A 21248-nucleotide genomic window follows, 5' to 3' on the forward strand; every position below is an offset into this window, starting at 1 on the left:
GGCTGGCATTTTCACTCCAGTTCCAAAGAGTTAACATTAGATATTTATAGTATCCAAGTTCTGGAAAACTATTTAGTAATGTGTATGCCTCTAGCATTTTGTCATCACCAGCTGAAATCAAACAGGAGATAATATTTTGCTTGGCATCGAAGCTGCAACCCAGTCTGCTCTGGACTTGTCCCCACCTAGATGCTGAAGTGCAGTCAAAGCTTTCATTGCACTATAAACCCCTTTCACTACTGAACAGAGTAAGATGTCATAATTTAGCACTTCCTCTTTTGCGGGGCGGAGAAACAATACAGTTTTCAATTGCAGCTCAGTGATGAAAGAAGATGTAACTACACAAGGCTGGCTGTAGAGAACATGGTTTAATTAAAGGCAAAGCTGAGTTCAGCAGCTGCAGGTCTCGCACAGACAGACAAAAACACAAAAGAAGCTTACGACACAAACCAGTTTTCTCTGCTGGGGGGGGGGAGGATCTTCCCTTCCCTTGAGGCTCCTGACAGCAGGGTGTGTGTGTGTGTGTGTGTGTGTGTGTAAGGGGGATGAGAATAGGGAGCCCTGCTCAAAAGATCAAGAAAAACATTCTAAACACCAGACTTCTCATGCAGAAATAGGAGCCTATGGGCTGGGACTCTGGCGCTGCTGAGAGAGTCAGATGATGAACCTGGTTAGGTTGCTAGGGTGCAAGAATCGGTGGTGGTTCAAACGCTGGAATGTTGCAGCTGCCTCGATGCACAGCTCAAATACACAAACTGGAAGAAGGGTGGGCTGGAAGCAGGGACAGGGCATCAAATAAGCACAGAGGGTCTCAGCTGAAGATTACAACCAGGGCAGGAACTTAATCCTTGAGACTTTTGCTTCGGAGGAACATCGTTTAGAGATGTGATGCAGAGCAGCAACACTGCTAGCATGGGGAGGCAAAGGGGGTCCAATTCCTATCCTAGACAGAGCACTATGCATACATCTTCCCTTTTATATCAAGTCTATATGGGGCTGCTCCCCGACTCCACAACGTCCCTTGTGGACCCTGGATGTGCTTTGCTCTGCAGCCATTTCCCAGCTTGCAGATCCTGAACTGACAGACGCACACACGCACACACACACTCCTGCGACTGCAGCAGTTTCTTGTATTTAGGTTGCTTCCGTAACTACGCTGGGAAACAAAAATAAATGCTGTCCTTTTATCCTATGCAAGAAGATTTGCAGTCTTCCTTCTGCGCAAATAAATATATCCAGTGGAACCCTTTGTCCCCATTGTGCACCCTTGTAGGGGCTAGTAGGACGGTTGGCTTCTGTGCGCGGGTTCCATGTGATGTGTCCTCTGCTGCCTTGAACTTCCGTTCCAAAAACCTTGTGGCTACAGGTGTGTGGAGGCCTGTGGAGTGGGCATACACCTATAGGGAGAGGGATTGCACACATCATCCTGTCCAGACTAGCTCTTTTACTCCCCATTATCCTGCTATGACTGTGGGATGCTGTATATGAAGAACAAAACTACAAGCAACCAGCATGGAAAGGGGAAGGAGGGGAAGGGAGAAAGGGGGTGGGGTAGGGTGGGGGTGGGGAAGACACAAAGCTTTTTATCTACCTACATAAAAAGGGAGTCAGGCTGTGAATGCACAGACCAGCTTGCCATTTCATGAGGCTGGTCACTACACTATCATAAAATGTACAGGAATCTGAACCATTTAACTTAAAACCCCGTAGCAGTGGTTTGCTTGCCCTAACGGAGAGCCCTGCAGTGACCACTGCTCTTCAGTACTGGAATCTGTCCCGCTTGGGGTTATTCCAGGGACAACCTCTGAGAAAAAGGTGGAAGTGGTACTGGAGGGGGCAGATTCTCCTTCACGAAACTCCTTACCTAGCTTGGGAGACGGACGCTAGCACCCCCACCCAATCTACCCCCACCCACCTCGGGCTGGACCAGCGACTGGAGGGGTTGCTACACACTGACTACAAAGCACATCTGTGTATGGAAGAATTCAGTGTGGCCTTACAACTGAGAGAGTAATAATTGGAAATTTAGATGTTGAGGAATAAATTTCAACTACATTCTCAGTCAGCAAAGCTATCGGTAATAGACTCCTATTGGTTTCCCCAGAACTGAGGAGGAGGATCGAGAAGTTCTCAGTGGCTTCTCCCATCTGCTCTTCATTCTCAGCATTTTATTTTCCCACATGGCTGGGGACATGCACGATGGAGAAGGTGAGAGGCGGTGATATCGGGTTACCGTGAGACAAACAGCAGTCCCTCTCTCCCTCCAGAGGGCCCCGGAGGGATGGGAGAGTTCCTGGTGTTGGTTTTCCGTTGCACTGCAGACATTTTCGTGCACACTCAGTGGGTTGGTGGAGCACTTACGCCCTCCTGACGGCAAGGAACAGAAGAGAGGGCTGCCACGCGCACAGGGCCGTGTGAGACAGTCCTGCAAACCCAACATGCCATGATGTATGGAGCTTTTCGGTTGCAAAGGTTGCCACCCTTTCGTTCTCAGTGCGGTGGATTCATGGCACCTTGCCCACGTTGCTGCTTCTGCTTCTGCTGCATCAGCAGCTGCTCCAGGGCAGAAGGTCCAGGGTGCATCATCGAACTGGACCAGATAGACTAAAAAGAAGCACACACCAAACATCCGCTAACGTGAAAGCGAAAGTAGCAAGAGAAAATGCCAAAACGATCAAAATAAGTGAACTTTCTTCCATGCTCTCGCCACCCCCTCTCATTTCTACAGCACTGCAACAGTAGGCAACCGGCTTCCCCCCACCCCAGTGTAGTCTCCCATCCCAATTCCCCACCTACTTTGCAGCACCCTCAACTGCTTTCATGAGGCAAGGTAGAGGCAAACAGGTCTTTAACTGCATCATCCCCAGTGTAAACAGAAATAAGCACTTCAACCTTTGTTTCTGGCCACACTGGCTAAAGCTAATGGGAGTTGAAGTTCAACAACTTTGGGATGGGGTGGAGAGGTTCCTCATCTCTGCTCTACCAGGGTAAACAGCAAAGGAGACTTTGGCAGCACCTCTGTCCAGCCTTTTGCCTTAGTCTGAGTGAGTGACTCAGTTAAATAATTAGGAGAGAGCTCTTCCTCAATTTCCTGTTGCTGTATACTCTCCAGGGAAGTGACTTAAGGAGCCCACTGATGTCTCAGTTCAAATGGGAGCACATTAGTGGACAGAGCAAATGCTGTTGGCCTTTCAGCTCTTGCTAAACTCAAAACACGGCCCCTTAAGAATCAGGTATCAAGCAGGACAATAATTCTATTTCAGATGTTCAGGTTGTGAATGGAAGTGTTGTTGTAGTCAAAATGCAGCACTTATGCACAAGGGGGAAGGTATCAGCAGACTTGCAGGAGTACATTTTAAAATAAAACCTTGAGGAGGGGGAATCCTCAATTCAAACTGAGCATGCTCAGTGGCCATGAAATGTGGGCTGATGTTGAAGGAAGAGGAATACAGCAGCTAAAATCTTGAACAGGGAATACTAAATAATGCAATAGCGCCCCACTAACTTACTATTTTAAAAAGCAGTTAAAAAGAATTAGCCATCACAAAATAATTTAAATTCTTTGTCAGAATAGCTTATCCATATAAAAATGATCAGGAAAGCAATAAAACATGTTGATACCTAAAAGAGGAGTCTAAATCTGTAATTAAGGCTTGACTACCCAAGTTTTAATCAACAACCAGTCCAGAATATAGTTCTTGTGGAAGAATGCAAGATGCCCACGGAATACCAGTCACTGGGAAATAACATTGGAGAGCGCTGTTGCCCTCTCCTTTCTTGCTTGTGGGCTTCCCATCGATATGTGGGTGGCCACTGCGGAATAAAGGGAGCTGGAACAGGTGGCTCTTCTTATGTTCTCAAGATGTTGTCAGTGGAAGGAACATTTGCATTATTTTGTAGTAAGAAGCAAAACCACCAGCTCAACCTTCCAAATGACTCTTGCAATATAACCCACCTTCAGGCTTTCCATAAGCACAGCTGACGAATCCTCTACAGGCGGTCCATGGGCTGACCAGGTACCACTGGGAGTGCTGGCTGGGTGCCAGCTACTCTCTGACGAGGAAGATGTTGCTGGGAGATAGTCCAGGCCAAATCCTCCCATTGCTGAAAGGGAGAAAGGTTAACAAGCAAGTGATCCAACAAACCACAGAAATGATACCTCATGCTAAAACCTCCTGCTCACCTGGCTTATCAGTCTTCCATCGATCTGCGACCCTCCGGTCCCTGTTGTCGGGAGTCCCAATGGGCCCAAAGTTGGAAAATGGAAGAGAATTGTGGTTGTGGGTTGGAGGAGAGCTTGGCAAGCTGCTTGGGTTAGAGGAGTGAGGAGATTGGCTGGCTGGCGTTGAATGATCTAGTAGAACAGAAGGTTAGAGAAGAAAGTCAACACAATACCCCAAAAAGTACAGAGTGTTGTTTTTTGAGTCTACACACACATCTTTGAACTTTTTATATTAAATTGCAGTAGTTCCAGCTGGGCCTGGTGCTTTATCCATCTTCATTCAACTTATCTCCAACTGCAGTTCCAACACTGATATGGATGCATTTAACGTTCTCAAATCCTCTTTAGAAACTTTAGGTACCGTATTTTTCGCTCTATAACACGCACCCGACCATAACACGCACGTAGTTTTTAGAGGAGGAAAATCCGTAGGCATGCCACCCATAGGCATTCCCTCCATAACACGCACAGACATTTCCCCTTACTTTTTAGGAGGAAAAAAGTGAGTGTTATGGTGCAAAAAATACGGTATATTACAGCCGTTTACATAAGATTCAATTTTCTCAGGATCTTCCTTTGCACACCGATATAATGCTGTGTAAAATTTTACAAATACCTTTCTTATCTCTTTCAGACTTATCAAATGTTTCCCTTCATCAGTAATTTTATTTATTATCTTATTTTTCCTTTCCTTTTTAAGTTGACAAGCCAACAATTTACCTGGCTTATTTGCAGATTCAAAGTTTTTTTGTTTCATTAATTTTATTTTCATTTCAATCTCTTGCTTCACCAACATTGAGAATTTTGCTTGTAATAATTCGGTAGTCTGCAGTTTCTTTATTCTCTGGTTTTATATTTAATTCCTTCTCTTTGATAATGTAATGGTTCTCGGGGTTGCTCGTGCGTAAGCAGGTGCCTATCTCCCTGGCTGGGTGCAAACACCTGGCTGGGCTGCCAAAGTGAACCTCTTCTGTCCGGACAGCCACTCACCCGTGGCTGACTCAATCGCTGGCAGAATCCGTGAGTGGGCGTTTCTTAAACTTCTTCCAGCAAAGAAGTTCTTTGACGCCTAGTCTCCGCCTACCCTCTCTACGCGAAAGCCTTCTGCACAGGGAGGGCGTGGGCAACGGAGGACCCCTACTCTCCCCGCTGGTCCCCGGCAAGGAGTCGTGGGACCGCCTCGCCACTTCCCCCACCTGCCCCCCTTCTCCCCTGGTGCTACGCTGATTCTCTTCCCCAGAAGACGGGCTGCTCCTCCCGATCCCTGGACGCTCTCTGGAATCCCTCTGGCTTTTGCGCTCCCCCTCCAGTACTGATGGCAGTTCCCTGACAGATAATTAATGTGTTCAAAATCTCGTCTCCCCCCTCTTTTTTGGTATTTGTTTGATTAAAAAACCTCTCATTACTGCCTCACTAGTATCCCATACTATATTTAAATCTGTTTCTTTGTTAAGGTAAAAAAACTCTTGTAGGGAGCGTTGCCCCTTATTTACAATTTCTGTGTTGTGTAATATCATGTCATTTAACTGCCATCTAAAAGAAGAACACTTCTCACTGCTGTCCTTTGAGTCTTTGCCTGGCTTTGTTTCCTCATTGCAGCATTCTTACATATAGGATCAAGCAGACTAACAAAACTGAAATTGTAGCAATTTGGGAAATGGGTTTATAATGCGTACATGACAAAACAAGTAGCTGACATGACCAATCTTTGAGTGGGAAACTCTTTGGTCAAGGCATAATTGTTCCGCACCTTTGGAACTTTCTAGAGCTAAACCTTCTTTACAAATTGGTACTTATTGCTTGTCCTCTCAAGTAAAAAAATTGCCAATGCTAGGCCATGCGGAGTGGGGGAAATGGCATTCTGTTCAGTTCACTTCCCAGAAAATACAGCAAGTGATAAAATGGACATGGGCAGCAAGGAAAAAGGGTGGGTTGTGTGACTGCACAGAAGAAAGTCAAACCACGCTTGGGTTCTGAACTAGTTAGTGAAAAATCTTAATATATGTTATACATATATGCAAGTGTATTACCTGAACTGGCTGGAAGAGATGGAGACCATGGAGTACCTTCAAAGAGGGAGTAGAGTGAAGTCTCCTGGTGTGCCACTGATGGAGCGACCTCTGGTTTTGTGCTGGCATTGAGGTTTTTCCCATAAACCTCATTGAACATGCTGTTTGGGTATCTTTCCTGCAAGAGCAAGAGATGAAAATTAAACCTGCTCCCTAGACCTATCCAATACATTATTGCATTTGGGCAGTGAAGTAAGTTTTTCTGTCAGAATCAGGGAAGATATACCTAAGCTGGCAAGCAAATGTTACAGCTCTCACAGCTCGAGAAACATGCCATTTAAAAAAGGATTTTTACTGTTATTAAAGACACAGAACTATATTTGCATTTCACTACATTTTTTTAAGGAAATCTTTTTAAAAAGAATCAAGGAATTCTGGGTGATAAGACATAGTTATCACAACTTCATGTGTCCTGAATCACACATTATAACCACACTGGAGATTATAGCACAGCACATGGATATAACCTTTAATCATTTTAATCATTGTACCTTTAATCATTTTAATTATTTGGGGGTATTAGAAAAACAACAACACCCAAGTCCCCAATTTTTAAAAAGAGGATTTTTTAAAAATAATAATAATACAGAAACAAAATGGTGGTGAACATGTGGTTTGTGGTTTGAAATGGCAAATGCAATGTTTACAGATGTTTTGCTTCATCTGAAATAGTTCTGCTTTGGGAAAATGAAATTCTCTGGCAGGTGTGATTGGCTCAAGCAATCACTCCCAATGCAGATGAGCTGGGGAATTACCTGCTCCGTAGAAACGCAATCAGAACAGTGACTCACACAGAGAAATGCAGGGAACAGGCTCCCGAGTATGGCTGGGCGCTATCAGCATTTCAATACTGCAGTGTATCGCCAGCCAAACATCATGGTCTGATGATATACTGCGATGTTGAGAAAACAAGAAGCATTGGCCTCTGCCCACGAGACACCAGGGGAAACTGCTCTCCCCTCAAGAGCTGAGAGAGTTTCACGCAGGCTGGGACAATGCAGCTTGTTTGCGCCGCTCAGCTGGGGGGGAGGGAGGGTTCCCCCCGCCCAGCGCTCTTGCCCATCGGCAACCCTGCTCCCCTCAGCTGAGCAGTTTCACAGAGCCCCCCCCCTGCCGCCGGCTTGATGGGCCAGCGCCGGGCTGGGGTGTCTCTTAACTGCTTGACTGAGGCAAGGGCAGCTGCACACTCCTCAGCCGAGCAGTTTGAAGTTGCAGAAGGATCGGCACCTCGCCAAAGGAACTCTGGACTCCCTCCAGAGGCGCTGCTGGCAGTGGCTGTTTCACCAGCGATATCCCGCTGAGGGAAGCCGACACTGTGGTCTGCTCCGCATACCAGTCCTGGGCAATATATCGATATATCCTGAGAGCACGTAGGGCTTTTTCCTCCCTTATTTCTTAAATCTTTTCCTTGAACAATTAGCCGATGAGCCAATTGCAAATTGCAGAATAAAAAAACCAAAAAACATAACATGAACATATTAGACTGAAGTTAAAGCATCAAATTGCAATTCTTTGTATTATTATTTATTTTAATTTACTCCTTATATTTGTTATTAACTTTTTCTTGTCCAAGGAAACTCAAAGTGACTTACAACCATACATTAAAACCAAGGAAAAAATACATTTAAAAAATCAGCAATTGAAATACCACATGACTCAGGTTGTGAAGCTTTCTTCAAAATTGTATTAAAAGTTGTGAGAGATTATTACCCAGTACATGAGGTGATAAGCCTGTGTTTGCAGTCCACCACTTCCGGTTGTAGAATGGTGTGCGTGTCACACAACAGAGTTCTCCAAATGTTAGGCAATTCAAGAAGCAGCCTATCAGAAAGAAAGGCCCTAACCCAGAACTGTCAGCACTAGGCAAGGATTTATATTGAAATTCTTCCCCTCCTCCAACATGAGATTCCCATCTGAAGAAGCTTAGTCCAGACTCCTACAAAAATTAACATGTGAACTGATGGCACTGTCCAAAAAGAGAGAGAAGCAATCTCTATAGTTAATTACCTGATTAAGAGAGAAGCCCGTGAGCGACAGGAAAGAAGATGACTGAGACATTAAATCTGATGGTTTCTCCAGCAGCGATTTCTTCAGAAAAGCAAAGGAAAAAACATGATGCATTATTGACTGAAAACATGGGTCACATTTCTGGATAAAAACAGATGGTTCTAGCAACCATCATAAGAGTGCTCAAACAATTGTGTGAGAAAAGGAAATGCAGCGAAGACTTTTGCCCAGTTCTTTTGTTACACAACAGAGATGCTTAGACGATACTGTGCAAAATAAATACAGAAGAGTTATTTTGCAAGTGGGAAGCAAGGACGTATCTGCAAATTTGATAAGGAACTCAGTAAATTGACTAGAAAAATAAAAGGGAAAACACCTGGGGAACGTCATTTTAAAAATAGGGTTTGTCCCAGCACCTCAAATAACACACCATTCAGTGCTTGAAGGCACTTAGACTGTAGTTTGTTAATTAAAATGCTATACTAGTGGTGTGGGCCCTCATGCAAACGTGATTACTTACTGACTGAATTAGCCGTGTTTTCCCAATAATTCCTGAAACTGCTTTGTTCGTCAGAGCACAAAGTGCAAAATATTTTACTGGGTGCAGAATCCTTCATGAGAAATCCAGCTTTCCTTTTTTTAAAAAACCTAGCAAGTTTCTGCCCTGTTTGTCTTTAAAGGAACAACCAAAACTATGTGACAAATGCCTGCTGAAATATCACAAACCAGAGGGATGGCTGATAGTTGAAATCACTGGCAGCAAATCTTCATTGCCCTTATACTTCTTTGCTCAATGATAAATTATGCAAAAGAATTGTGCAAAGCTGCCCAATTTGCATAATTCATACAAATCATAATTCAGTCTTGCCTATCAGAAATTTGGGAACTTCCAAATTTTTAATGCCCGGGGAAGATAATCAATTATTTTCCAGCACTGAACACATTTTATCCCACCTTCTATGTTGTGTTCCAGTGCAGTATCATGTGCTGCCTTGAGCTGATATTGACTAGTGCCAGATCTGCAGCAAAGAAAGGTGCTCTTCACTGATTTAATCATGCAGGTTTCTAATCATAGGTGAATGGGAACCATGTGCCTTTGCTTACACAAATAAAGCCAGCTATGTAATTCAGGACATCAGACCTAAACTGTGATGAGCAGACGAAGGATACTCTAAAATTATCTGGTAGCAAACCAATGCAAACATTTGCTGGCATGTGTACCTTGTGATGGCTTATGTACCTTGCAACCCAGAACAGACTGAGAATTTTGCTAATGAACTAGATTTAAACATTGACTTTGACAGTCACTCTGGTCAGTTAGTAGTAGTAGTAGTAGTAGTAGTAGTAGTAGTAATAATAATAATAATTTTTATTTATACCCCACCCTCCCCAGCCAAGACTGGGCTCAGGGCGGCTAACAACCAATAATAAAAACAAGTTGATTAAAATACAATTTAAAAAACAAGATTAAAATACAACATTAAAACATTAGGATGCAGCTTCTTCACAGGAGGAGAAAGGAAAAAGAAAGAGGGGGAGGGAATCAAATTGACTCCAAGCCAAAGGCCAGGCGGACAACTTTGTCTTACAGGCCCTGTGGAAAGAAATCAGATCCCACAGGGCCCTGGTCTCATGAGGCAGAGCGTTCCACCAGGCTGGAGCCAGTGTTGAAAAGGCTCTGGCTCTGGTTGAGGCTAATCTAATTTCCTTAGGGCCTGGGACCATTAGGGTGTTGCTATTTATGGACCTTGAGGCTCTCCGTGGGGCATACCGTGAGAGGCGGTCCCGTAGGTACGAGGGTCCTAGGCCGTGAAGGGCTTTAAAGGTCAAAAGCAGCACCTTAAACCTGACCCTGTACTCCACTGGGAGCCAGTGCAGTTTGAAAAGCTCTGGGTGAATATGCTCCCATGGCAGAGACCCCGTGAGGAGCCTCGCTGCAGCATTCTGCACCCGCTGGAGCTTCTGGGACAGCTTCAAGGGCAGCCCTGCGTAGAGCAAATTACAGTAGTCAAGAGTTAGGCACTCTTTCTACACCTCGTAGGCAAAAATCACCTTGGCTTGTGGAGGGTTCAGCTCAGGTCATTGAAGGAACTGGGAAGGTAGCTGAAGTAATACCAAAACTAAATGAATGCTACATGGAGAACTATTCACTAAGTTGAACAATTCAATATTACTCATCCAAGCTGGTACCTTGCTGGTGTAATGTACCAGTACCTGAATCTTCAGAAGACACCACTATACCTTAACACTAAAGACAGTAGGAATGTGTGGGTTTATGTGGCAGAATCTCTATAGGCAGTATATTTTGTGTAGGTAGAAATAAAGGATCAAGTATATCATCCAAACAGAGATGACTTCCCTTTTATAACTTCAGTTAAACAAATGTCCTGGACTAATACATTTGGTGCTTATGAATGTTAGAAACCTGTTTTTAGTACAAATCAAACATTTTATACATGGGCCACCTCACCTTCCCAGAAATCAAAAGCCTTGAGCCACACTTGAAATACAGTTTACTCACCCACAGTATCCCCACTCAAATGTTCAGGTTCTTTGTAGCCCTCATTGTGCTAATCCACACAACCACCTTGTGTGGAAGGATAATTGTTAACCCCATTTTAGAGGGTAGGAACCAATGCTGAAAGACAACGACCTGCTCAACTGATGAATGCCAATTAAATGTAACGTTCCCTGACACCCCTTCAAGTACTAAAGAGTAATTCCTTGTTAGTGATGTTTTGTGTGGCAGAAATAATGCTGACAACATCTCTGTGCTGGCCCAAACATGGGCAGCATTGCACACTGGTACCACATCCCTGGTACCACATGCCCAAGTGCTGGCTGCTGTGGAAAAGACTAGCTCAGGCCAATCCATGAAGATGAGGAGCATGGCTTGGGACTTATTTTGGCATAGGAGCTGTAATGTTTCAACTGGCCTACAGTTCATGGCCACAGATATTTGGTCAATGTCTTCAAGAATCCTCTGGGCTACAACGGCACTTGCCAAAATTCCCATTTGGCACCTTGGAGAAGCATTTCAACAGACCAATTAACAGGAAAAGAGAAATTTCATCCAAGTGCCTATCCTCCTAGTTACAGAGAACAGAGTGGATACTCCCCAGATGTGATCAAAATGGTCTTATTCCCTTGGTTTCCATAATGCATGGGTGAGAAACCTGAGGACCTCCAGATTTTGTTGGACTACAATCAGGCCCAGTCAACTGACTATGATGGTTGGGCCTGAGGGGAGCTGTAGTTCAACAACATCAAAAGAGCCACAGCCTGCTCATCCCCACCATAACACAAGCAACCCTACCTTTGCATTATGTTTGTGCCCGCGGCTTTTTTATATATATAAAAAAACAAGCTTTAGAATTTCACCCAAGGTAAAAAAAGATAAAAGCCCCTAAAACCCATGATCTTTTTCCTCAGAAGGATACTATATTGAACATGTTACTATCTTATTGTACATTCAATAATACATTCAACTCCTCCTGTCAGACAAGTGTGTGAATACCATATGGTACATTAACATTTATATTTTGACACTTGACAACAAGGCATCTAGAGGTTAGGCTACACGGATACTTGATCTGATGCTTATATAGGCAGAGGTAACTTGCACAGACCTAGACACCATCAATGGGCTCAATGAATGTGTGGGCCCCATAAGTTAATTGCTGAAGTTGCCTGGTGATCCTTCAAACAAGGGATTAATGGTCCACATGCAACCTGTGGCGTATATTTTTGCACAGGTGTGCAGGGTAATGTATTCCAGTATCAAAACCCACCAAGCACCTGCAAAACTGAAAATTTGTTTCTCAGTTTCAGTCTCCAACCTCCCATATAGATACAAGCTTATTCATTCGTATTATAAAAGAGAAATGATAGAGTTTTGTACGAGACAGTAACTCAACCTGGAATTTCTCAGGAAGGCAAGAGATCAGGATTTGGGTCATCTAGAGTTACCGCTTTTTGATTCTGAGACTGCACCTGCTTAAGAGCTCTGGAACAGGAGCTGAGTCAACTGGAACAGCTTCTCCTGCTCCCTCACGGTGGAGTAGGCCTAGAAAGTCAAGGTAATTCCAAACAAGAAGTACCACAAGGGAGAAGTTTACTAACAGCCCCTCTCTCTTCCAGAGCTTTTAAGGTCTCAGTTGCTGGGTAAGAAAATAGCAATCCTAGGATTGATAAAAGTATTACAGCTATGTTAAAGCTACTTCCTCTTAGCTGATATCTATGATCCTGAGCATATGAGCTCTGCTTATTTAAATTTCCCCTTAACAACTATTTCAGGAAGGGACATGGATTTCATGTGTCCTACTGACCTTTCAGGGAAACAGAATATAAATAAAAAAAAGATATGCCAAAATTAGAATGAGAAGCAGCAGAATTAAGTCAAATACATACAAAGAGGCTTCGTCCAGGAAGAGAGGCGAGAGGACCCAGCAGAGCTGGGTAAAGATCAGGAGGATTAGAGAAAACCAGCTCTTCCTCCTCCTCCAAGGCAGCCAGACTCTTTAACAGGTCCGGAGGAAGCAGAGGGGAGCTCTTGGGGTCCTAGTGACAGAAAGGAGCACAGTGAGATGCAGCCAGGAAAGAAGCGAAAGCAAGACTAGCAGCAGGTAGGCAAGGAGTCCACAGGAACAGAAGGGGGCCCAGCAGTAACGCAAAGCAGAGAAAGGGAACGCAAGGAAAGGTATGCCAGCATGCAAAAGCAGCTTAAAGAGAGAACAGAGCAGGGGCACAAGAAAACCAAGGGGAGAAAGAGAAAAATTGAGTCAAACAAGTCTCTGTGTGTTTGTTTTAGGAGCAGCTCTGCTACCCACTAAGTTTGAATCTGCATACAGCAAAAATTACTGGGATCTTCTTTGGGAGAATGTGATCTCCACTACTGCAGCAATAAATATGTGGAGAATTAATGCATTTTGTTCTTCAATGTTCCAATATCTTAGTAGCTTCATTAACTGTAGTTAGAACCAAAATGTGCCTGTATGCAGTTCCTGATCATGTGCTCATGATCAGAGCCGGATGAACTACAAGCAGGTTTCATCATCTACACCATGGAATCTGGCCTTTAAAAATCATTACACAAGCAAGTTTCAAGAATTTGTTGGAAGTTGTGCAGAATGACAGCATGTTCAGGGAGCAATGTTGTGTTTTGCTCCTTTTTGTGGATAACTACTACTTCTATCTTGGCCTGTCTACATCAGTACCATTTTCTCCATGAATCACCCATTGCTCAACATTGCTCCTTGCCAAATGCCTCAAATGTGGCATGAGGTCCACACTGAAGGATAGTGAGACTAACCTAAAATTACAGAATTAGATACCCAGGCATAAACAATGCTATTGTTTGGGCCACCTTCTTGAAGGCAGCCATGGGGCTCTGTGGTGGCCTTGTAAAGTGTTCCCAGTGAGCTCTCATAGAGTTCTGTTTTATTCTTTGAAATCTGGGCTTCCTGCCTCTGCGTCTTTGCACATACAACCTGAACTCCAGGTTCGTTCTATAGGATGAAATTATAGGCAAAGATTAGCTATAATGGCATTTGCTTAGCTGAAGGCACAATCAGGGCAACAAATATCAAAAGATGACACAAAAAGGAGGCTCTTTGTCTTCTAACCTCTGGTAGCATTGTAGCACACCACACCAGGGCTTTCTTACAGCCAGCATCTATCAGGATTAAGTTATCAGTGTACTCAGAGATGCAACTGGTCTGCTCAAACAGAACATTGTCTCAATAGATCTGTGGTGAACCACTGCTGCTAAAGACGATTTTGTTAAAAAAAAGAGGGAGGGGGTTTGTGCATTGATCATTCCATGAATGTGAGAAACAATGTCAAAGAAGAGCAATAGCTGCTGCTTGCTTCAGAGCTGCCAAAGATTAAGTCAAGGCCATTTCTAAAAGCAAATAGGGTAATTATACTGTCATTTGGTTTCTGGTCTGCAGAGAAGCCTGCATATAGGGGTGCAGACAACTGGCAAGCAAAGTGTGAATTCCTCTATCCAACACTTTTTAATACAGGTCTTGTTTGGAAAGGACCAAGTGCCCTATCAACACATGGCAAGTGCTGGGCCTGTTCCACCTTTTCACAAGTTTCAGCTTTCTGGCAGCATCTACTTTGCCACCTTAAGTGACACTTGTGTTTCTTCTTCCATCTCCTTCCTCCCAGACTGTGCCAAAAGCCAGCACTGCCAGAGGGAATTACTATATTTGCTTTTCTCTAGTTATACTTGGGTGATATCTAACAATTCAAATCATGCAGGTTCTCTGTGATAAAATTTGAAAAGACTCAACAAATTGTGTTGATTTGTAAAGTTCTGGCAGAAATCCATCCTCACACCGGACTTTACAGCTTTCCCAAGTTAATATTCAAGTGCATATCCCTTGCCAAGATGACTTCCCCAGGGTTCCATCCTAGTGGCAGACAAACATGGAGTGGGTGTGTGGGAGATTATGAGCTTTACATGGGTTATTTGATATTAGTTTCAGCAGCATCTTAAAAAAAATGTACTGTGGTTCTTATTTTGTACCTCACAATATAAAAACATGTGTACATTATATGCCCTTGATCTTGACGGTTGGGAAGAGGATGATTGAAGCTGCACTCTTGTTGGGGGAGGAAGGAGCCATTGCAGTCACTACCAGCTGTCCACTGCCTAGATAGGGCAGGGGGTTTCTTGCTTGCGGCTCCTGCCCCACGCACCATCCCTCGCTCTCTCTCTCTCTCTCTCTGTGTGTGTGTGTGTGTGTGTGTGTGTAGATAGCTTGAAAAGTTGAGTAGGTTGTTTTGGTTTGTCAGTGTTATCTTAAAAATGATGCTAAACCAAGTTAGTTGATTTTTTAAAAAAGTGCTTTTGGAATGCATTTAGGTTTTTTTAAAACGCACGCGCACCCCCCCCCCCAATAGAATCAACAACCTAGAGATTAATCTGTTTTTACTCATTGGTAATCCTGTGAATCACCACAAACTGCTGCATTGAAAGCAACTTCCTCTGAAGTTACAGTGTTTCTTGCCTTTGAGTGATAGGAAGAGCTAAACCCACTTGGAGACATCTATCACTCAAAGGAGAACCACTTTCCTTTTCCTGAAGATCATCAATTAATCACACATTTACCTCAAAACCCATCCTAGGCACTGGATCCTGCTCTGGGCGGAAGACTCCTGGCTGACGTTTCCCTCTGCGGTCCATGTTAGCTTGCTGCTGCGCCATCATGATGCGGTTATCAGCCATGCCATAGGAGTCCCAGTAAAATTCTGGCCCCTTAACCTCTGAGGGATTCTGGTTATATGGCTCCATGGGGAAAGGCTTCATCTTCTTCTCCAGAGGCTGCTGCTGTTGCAGGAGGGGAGGCTGCATGGACTGTTCAAACAGTTTTAGGGGGTCTTGGCCCTGAAGATAGTAGGGCTGCTTCACAGGCATGATCTTCCCCAACGGGCCTTGGACCTGAGGAGGATTCCAGAGCTGCTTGGAGGAGTCTGCCTGGGAATACTGAAGTACAAGCGCCTCTGTGTTCAGCACAATTCATTATGCAAAACTGGAGAGCATCTGACTAATTTAGGTTTCTAGCTACCAAGAGACCAACCGTGGCAAGCGGCATATTCTCTTTCTGCCAAAAACAGCCTGCAATTTTGTTTCTCTGCTTTGGAGTTGATTAGCTGATTGAACCCCTTGACTTGATGAAGTAGATTCCGCAAACAACATTGCACAGAAAAATACTATTGGTTCCTCACTGTCCAAAAAGGCCTGCTACACTCTCTAATCTGCACACCTGATCTGAGAGCACAACATGCCACCATCTGATCATGTGCAATGTACTTGAGCAAGGCTGCACATTCTGTGCCACTGAGCTGCAAAGCTTATGGCTTTCATTTTGAGACCTTGTGTTCCAGAGAAAATCCAATGAAATGTTTCAGAACCCACACAACAGGTGAACCTTCCAACATGAGGCTTCACCTGTTATTAAAGGGAAAGGATTTCATGCAGGCACTTGGCCATGTGAAAGTTCCGCAGTTTGAAGGGCTGTACCTACCAAAATTCCCTCCCAGATGCAAGGGGCATAATACTAGATAAATAATATAAGTAAGTAAATACTTTTAATTAATAATTCTAATGATATAACAATAATCATATATGATAAAAACAACAGTACAGTGCTTTCAAGTGCTCACATGTGATCTACAGTTGCAAACCTTATAGAAACTCTGTAAGGTTATTAAAGCTATAGGAACCCTAATATTCAAAAGGCTAGCCACCCCAAATTTAAAAGGAGCTTCAGGGAAAGCTTCGGTCAAACTTAAAAGGATTAAAAGCTGTTATTCTCTCAGGCACTTTTGGGCAGAGAGGGGGAGCCTTCAAAGTAGTAACAGTAAGTCCACAGGCTCCTGCACTGCTCCCCTGTCCCCACAATGCAATTAGGCTCCTACTTTATTTGTACTCTTTCCCCATCTACTTGCCCATTCCTTCTCTCCATCCTTGCTTGCACCTTTCCATCAGAGCTACTCTTATCTGAGCAAAGAACCTGCACTTCCCTGACCAAAACCAGATTTTCACCTACAGATGCACTCTAGCCCAGATTGGGTCCCTCTGGCACTTTCTTCTCCTTAAAGCTCACCTGCTGGAATCCGGAGTGGTGTGGAGGACTCTTCCCTAAGGCCTGAACAGCTTTTGTAGGGGACTGTTGTTGCTGCTGCTGTTGCTGCTGGGCCAGAGCCTGGACCTGCAACTGGCTTGCAGACTGTGCTGTTGCCTGAGCTGGTAAGGATGCAAGGGACTGTTGAGAAGGGGATGGTGCCTGAGGTCCCTGGTTCATTGGGCCTGGTCCAGAGGGCCGCTGCTGGCTGTAAGGAATGTGGGATTGTTTCCCAGCTTGCACCTGGTTTCCTGCAGGTGAATGAGCTGCAGACTGAAGAAAGGTTCCTGGGACAGAAACGCCACCTGGGAAAGTATATCCTGAGCCCATAGGGAAAGCCACAGGAGGGGGGATAACATAGGTGGGAGGTGGGAAGCCTGGAAAAAAGAAAAGAAAGAAAGACAAACAGACATTTTTTTTAAAAAGGAAACTACTTTTTCACGCATGGAATGCTTAGGGGGCTCTTCAAATGTTACTTCCTGTCTCCTCTTCCAGGATTCTCCCCTGTGAATGGGCCTTTGGCTCCTCCCTGGTCCCACTCTTTCCAGGTTTAAGGAGACCCACATTCAAAATCAGCATCTGATTCAGCCATTTATTAAGCCATTCATCTCTGCAGTAAGAGAAGTGGGAGGGGGGGCCATGTATACAAGCAAGCCTGCAGTTCCAGTTCCAACCCCTTTTGGGGAAGGATTCCAGGATGGAGTGGGGTGCCATATCCCCTCAGACCCACAGTGATGGCTTTCATCTTCGCAGCTGTATACTACACACAAAGCAAACACTTTGTCACATTATGGACTGCCTGTTCTGCACATTACTTTTTCAAACTCCAAGATTAATATCTGTGACAAAAAGATAAGCTTTTCGTGACAGCAGAATTGTCTTTTCCACCATAGGTATGCACATTGAGAAAATTATGTGTGAGGTGGCTTTCCACTCTGTGCACCTGTGGCAGAAAACACACATGTGCTATTATCTAGACATTGCAGAGAGATCATTACTATGCACCTGGGTACAGATCATGAAATATAGTACAGTGCTAGGCATCTATCATGCCCACACCCACTTGTGTTCCAGTTAAAGGAAGTCAGAGCATTTTTACAAAGAAACCTTTTCTGTTTTATTTTCCTACATAGAAAAAGATAGGTGGAGGGCATCAGCACACAACATCATGAGTTTTAAACAAGGATAGAGCACATGGCTTTTACCTGGCCGGCTAGGAAGAGGAGGGAAAGCTCCTGGGTGATGGATGGGTATGAACTGGGAGTTGCTGGCCTGGTTGGGAGACTGAGTGACTGGCGTTTTCCTGGCTTCAGACACGGGAGTCTTCCTCAACTCAGTCTGGGATTTTACCTAGGAAGGCAAGCCATTTAAGCATTAATATTACCTGTCCACACCTTCTTATGGTAAAACTAAAGCATGATTACAAGGCATTGATTCTTTCCACGTAATTCTAGTTCCCCCTTTGCTATACAGAAGGGACCCAAAATTGCTGGGTCTCCCTGATAGTCAAGCCAAAATTTGTGGCCACCTTCAAAACTCAGTATGAGGTCCAGGCCAATCCCCCTCCCCCCTCCCGCTTAGAGCTAGGGTTGCAAGGCAATGCTGGGAATCCAGCCCTGGCCCTTCTCTCCACAGTAGAAATGCAGAGGACTAGAACCTTCCTTCAGATCTGCACTCCCAAGGCACTAGGAGGGCCTCAGAAACAGTCAAAACAAACCCCTGGCTTCCTTCCAATCTTGGGAAGGGGAACATGATAGGGGAAGGGTTTGTCCCAGTACTTTTGCTCACAGCTACAGAGCATGTGAAACTAGAAGGACAAAACTCACCTCCACTCCCTACTGACAGATAGTCTGGGTTCCATGAATGTAAACTCCAGCCTATTTGTCTGAGAAACAGGAGATAAGCTCAGCTTTCAAAAGATAGCTAAAACACCTTTACTTTCCTGCTCTGGCACAAACTGACCTGTGTGTCGTGTGCATTTTACATATAAATCTATTATGCAAGGGTTTTTAAAAGATCACTTTAGATTGCAACCCTACACTCACTTACTTGGGAGTAAGCTCCACTGAACACAATAGGGACATTTCTCATTGAAATACATTTTTATTACAGAATTAGTGCTAACTGTTTCTGTACACCGAAAACAAATGACAAGGAGTATTTTGTAGCAGTTTCAGCATGCTAGAGGCCATATAAAATAATATACCACCACTGAATGTGCATGAAGAGGAGTATTAAAATGCAAAGGTAGTGTGAGCCAACAATTAACAAGATTTTTTAAAGAAAAGGTTTTTCAGCATTCATCTAACCACTGGATTTTTTCCCTTTTTTACTCTACTTCCAATGAAGTGTAACAAATCTCTAACTAGAAACATCATGTCTCTGCAAGGAATGTAAGCTTCTATCAGGCTTGGCTTAGGTAAAGCGACCTTGACAGATTAGAGAACTGGGCCAAAACAAACAAGATGAATTTTAACAGGGAGAAATGTAAAGTATTGCACTTGGGCAAAAAAAATGAGAGGCACAAATACAAGATGGGTGACACCTGGCTTGAGAGCAGTACATGTGAAAAGGATCTAGGAGTCTTGGTTGACCACAAACTTGACATGAGCCAACAGTGTGACACGGCAGCTAAAAAAGCCAATGCAATTCTAGGCTGCATCAATAGGAGTATAGCATCTAGATCAAGGGAAGTAATAGTGCCACTGTATTCTGCTCTGGTCAGACCTCACCTGGAGTACTGTGTCCAGTTCTGGGCACCACAGTTCAAGAAGGACACTGACAAACTGGAACGTGTCCAGAGGAGGGCAACCAAAATGGTCAAAGGCCTGGAAACGATGCCTTATGAGGAACGGCTAAGGGAGCTGGGCATGTTTAGCCTGGAGAAGAGGAGGTTAAGGGGTGATATGATAGCCATGTTCAAATATATAAAAGGATGTCACATAGAGGAGGGAGAAAGGTTGTTTTCTGCTGCTCCAGAGAAGCGGACACGGAGCAATGGATCCAAACTGCAGGAAAGAAGATTCCACCTAAACATTAGGAAGAACTTCCTGACAGTAAGAGCTGTTCGACAGTGGAATTTGCTGCCAAGGAGTGTGGTGGAGTCTCCTTCTTTGGAGGTCTTTAAGCAGAGGCTTGACAACCATATGTCAGGAGTGCTCTGATGGTGTTTCCTGCTTGGCAGGGGGTTGGACTCGATGGCCCTTGTGGTCTCTTCCAACTCTATGATTCTAGGTATCCCCAACCTTTTCAGACCTAGGACTCACTTTTGACTCAAAGATGCATTTGGGGACCCATTTCCTTTTTTACCATATATTTGCATGATAGTAGAGTCTCTGTTGTGAACCACCTTGGATCAGGCCACAATCCACTAGTGGGTCTCAACTCACCAGTTGAAGAACGGTTGTTTATACAATAGTGTGGGTGTAGAGGTGCTAACCTTAAGGGAGGAATTGCACTCATCTGCCACATCTGTTAGGCATGTCAGATGTTTACATGCTAGGTACAATTTTTTGTACATTATGCATGTTGGGATTTTATGCCTGCAAGCTCCATATAAATGTTACAATAGGGACACGGGTGGTGCTGTGGTCTAAACCACAGAGCCTCTTGAGCTTGCAGGTTGCAATTTGAGTCCGCATGATGGGGTGAGCTCCTGTTGCTTTGGCCCAGCTCCTGCCAACCTAGCAGTTTGAAAACATACCAATGTGAGTAGATACATAGGTACCACTGCAGTGGTAAGATAAATGGCATTTCTGTGTGCTTTGGCACGTGTCACGGTGTTCCATGTGCCACAGTGGTTTAATCATGCTTGCCACATGACCCAGAAAGCTGTCTGCAGACAAACACTGGCTCCCTCAGCCTGAAAGCGGAGATGAGCACTGCATCCCATAGTCAAATTCGACTGGACTTAACCATCCAGGGGTCCTTTACCTATAAATGTTACATCTAATATGGGCTTTCTCAAACTTGGGTCCCCAGATGTTGTTGGACTACAACTCCCATCATACCTAGGCTAGCAGGTCCAGTGGTAAAGGATGATGGATGTTGTAGCTCTCATCATCTAGGGACTCAAGTTTGAGAAAGGCTGATCTAAGACAAGGAAGCCTGGCAGGCCCACCCACAGGACAGGTGGGTTCCGGGGTTGAGCATGATCCTGCTTCTGCACTGAACACAGCCTCTACAGTACAAATGGCACGGGCCATTGAATGAAGTTAGTGTCTGGTCCTCACTGCCAACCTCCATTTCTTTCACATCAGCTTCAGGCTCAAAAGTGACAGATCTGTTATATTGAGACTGAGGGAAAGTCCTTAA

At 44.3% G+C, this 21248-nt stretch overlaps 1 protein-coding gene across 4 annotated transcripts in view; it reads right to left on the minus strand.

Moving 5' to 3' along the window:
• Nucleotides 1–349: 349 nt before the first annotated feature.
• SMG7 (SMG7 nonsense mediated mRNA decay factor) overlaps nucleotides 350–21248 on the minus strand; it is a 75065-nt gene continuing 54166 nt past the window's right edge. For 2 of the 4 annotated variants that reach the window (XM_053391099.1, XM_053391100.1), the window contains 9 exons: nucleotides 18140–18284; nucleotides 16917–17311; nucleotides 15419–15793; nucleotides 12709–12858; nucleotides 8299–8379; nucleotides 6253–6409; nucleotides 4184–4354; nucleotides 3956–4104; nucleotides 350–2604 (listed from right to left, as the gene is read on the minus strand). In XM_053391099.1, coding sequence (XP_053247074.1) covers nucleotides 2491–2604; nucleotides 3956–4104; nucleotides 4184–4354; nucleotides 6253–6409; nucleotides 8299–8379; nucleotides 12709–12858; nucleotides 15419–15793; nucleotides 16917–17311; nucleotides 18140–18284 — 1737 coding nt within the window. In that variant the 3' untranslated portion in view covers nucleotides 350–2490. The remainder of the gene's footprint in view (nucleotides 2605–3955; nucleotides 4105–4183; nucleotides 4355–6252; nucleotides 6410–8298; nucleotides 8380–12708; nucleotides 12859–15418; nucleotides 15794–16916; nucleotides 17312–18139; nucleotides 18285–21248) is intronic. The other 2 variants (XM_053391102.1, XM_053391103.1) reach the window with 2 other exon arrangements.

This window comes from Podarcis raffonei, chromosome 6 (assembly GCF_027172205.1).
Source record: "Podarcis raffonei isolate rPodRaf1 chromosome 6, rPodRaf1.pri, whole genome shotgun sequence".
Lineage (NCBI taxonomy): Eukaryota > Metazoa > Chordata > Lepidosauria > Squamata > Lacertidae > Podarcis > Podarcis raffonei.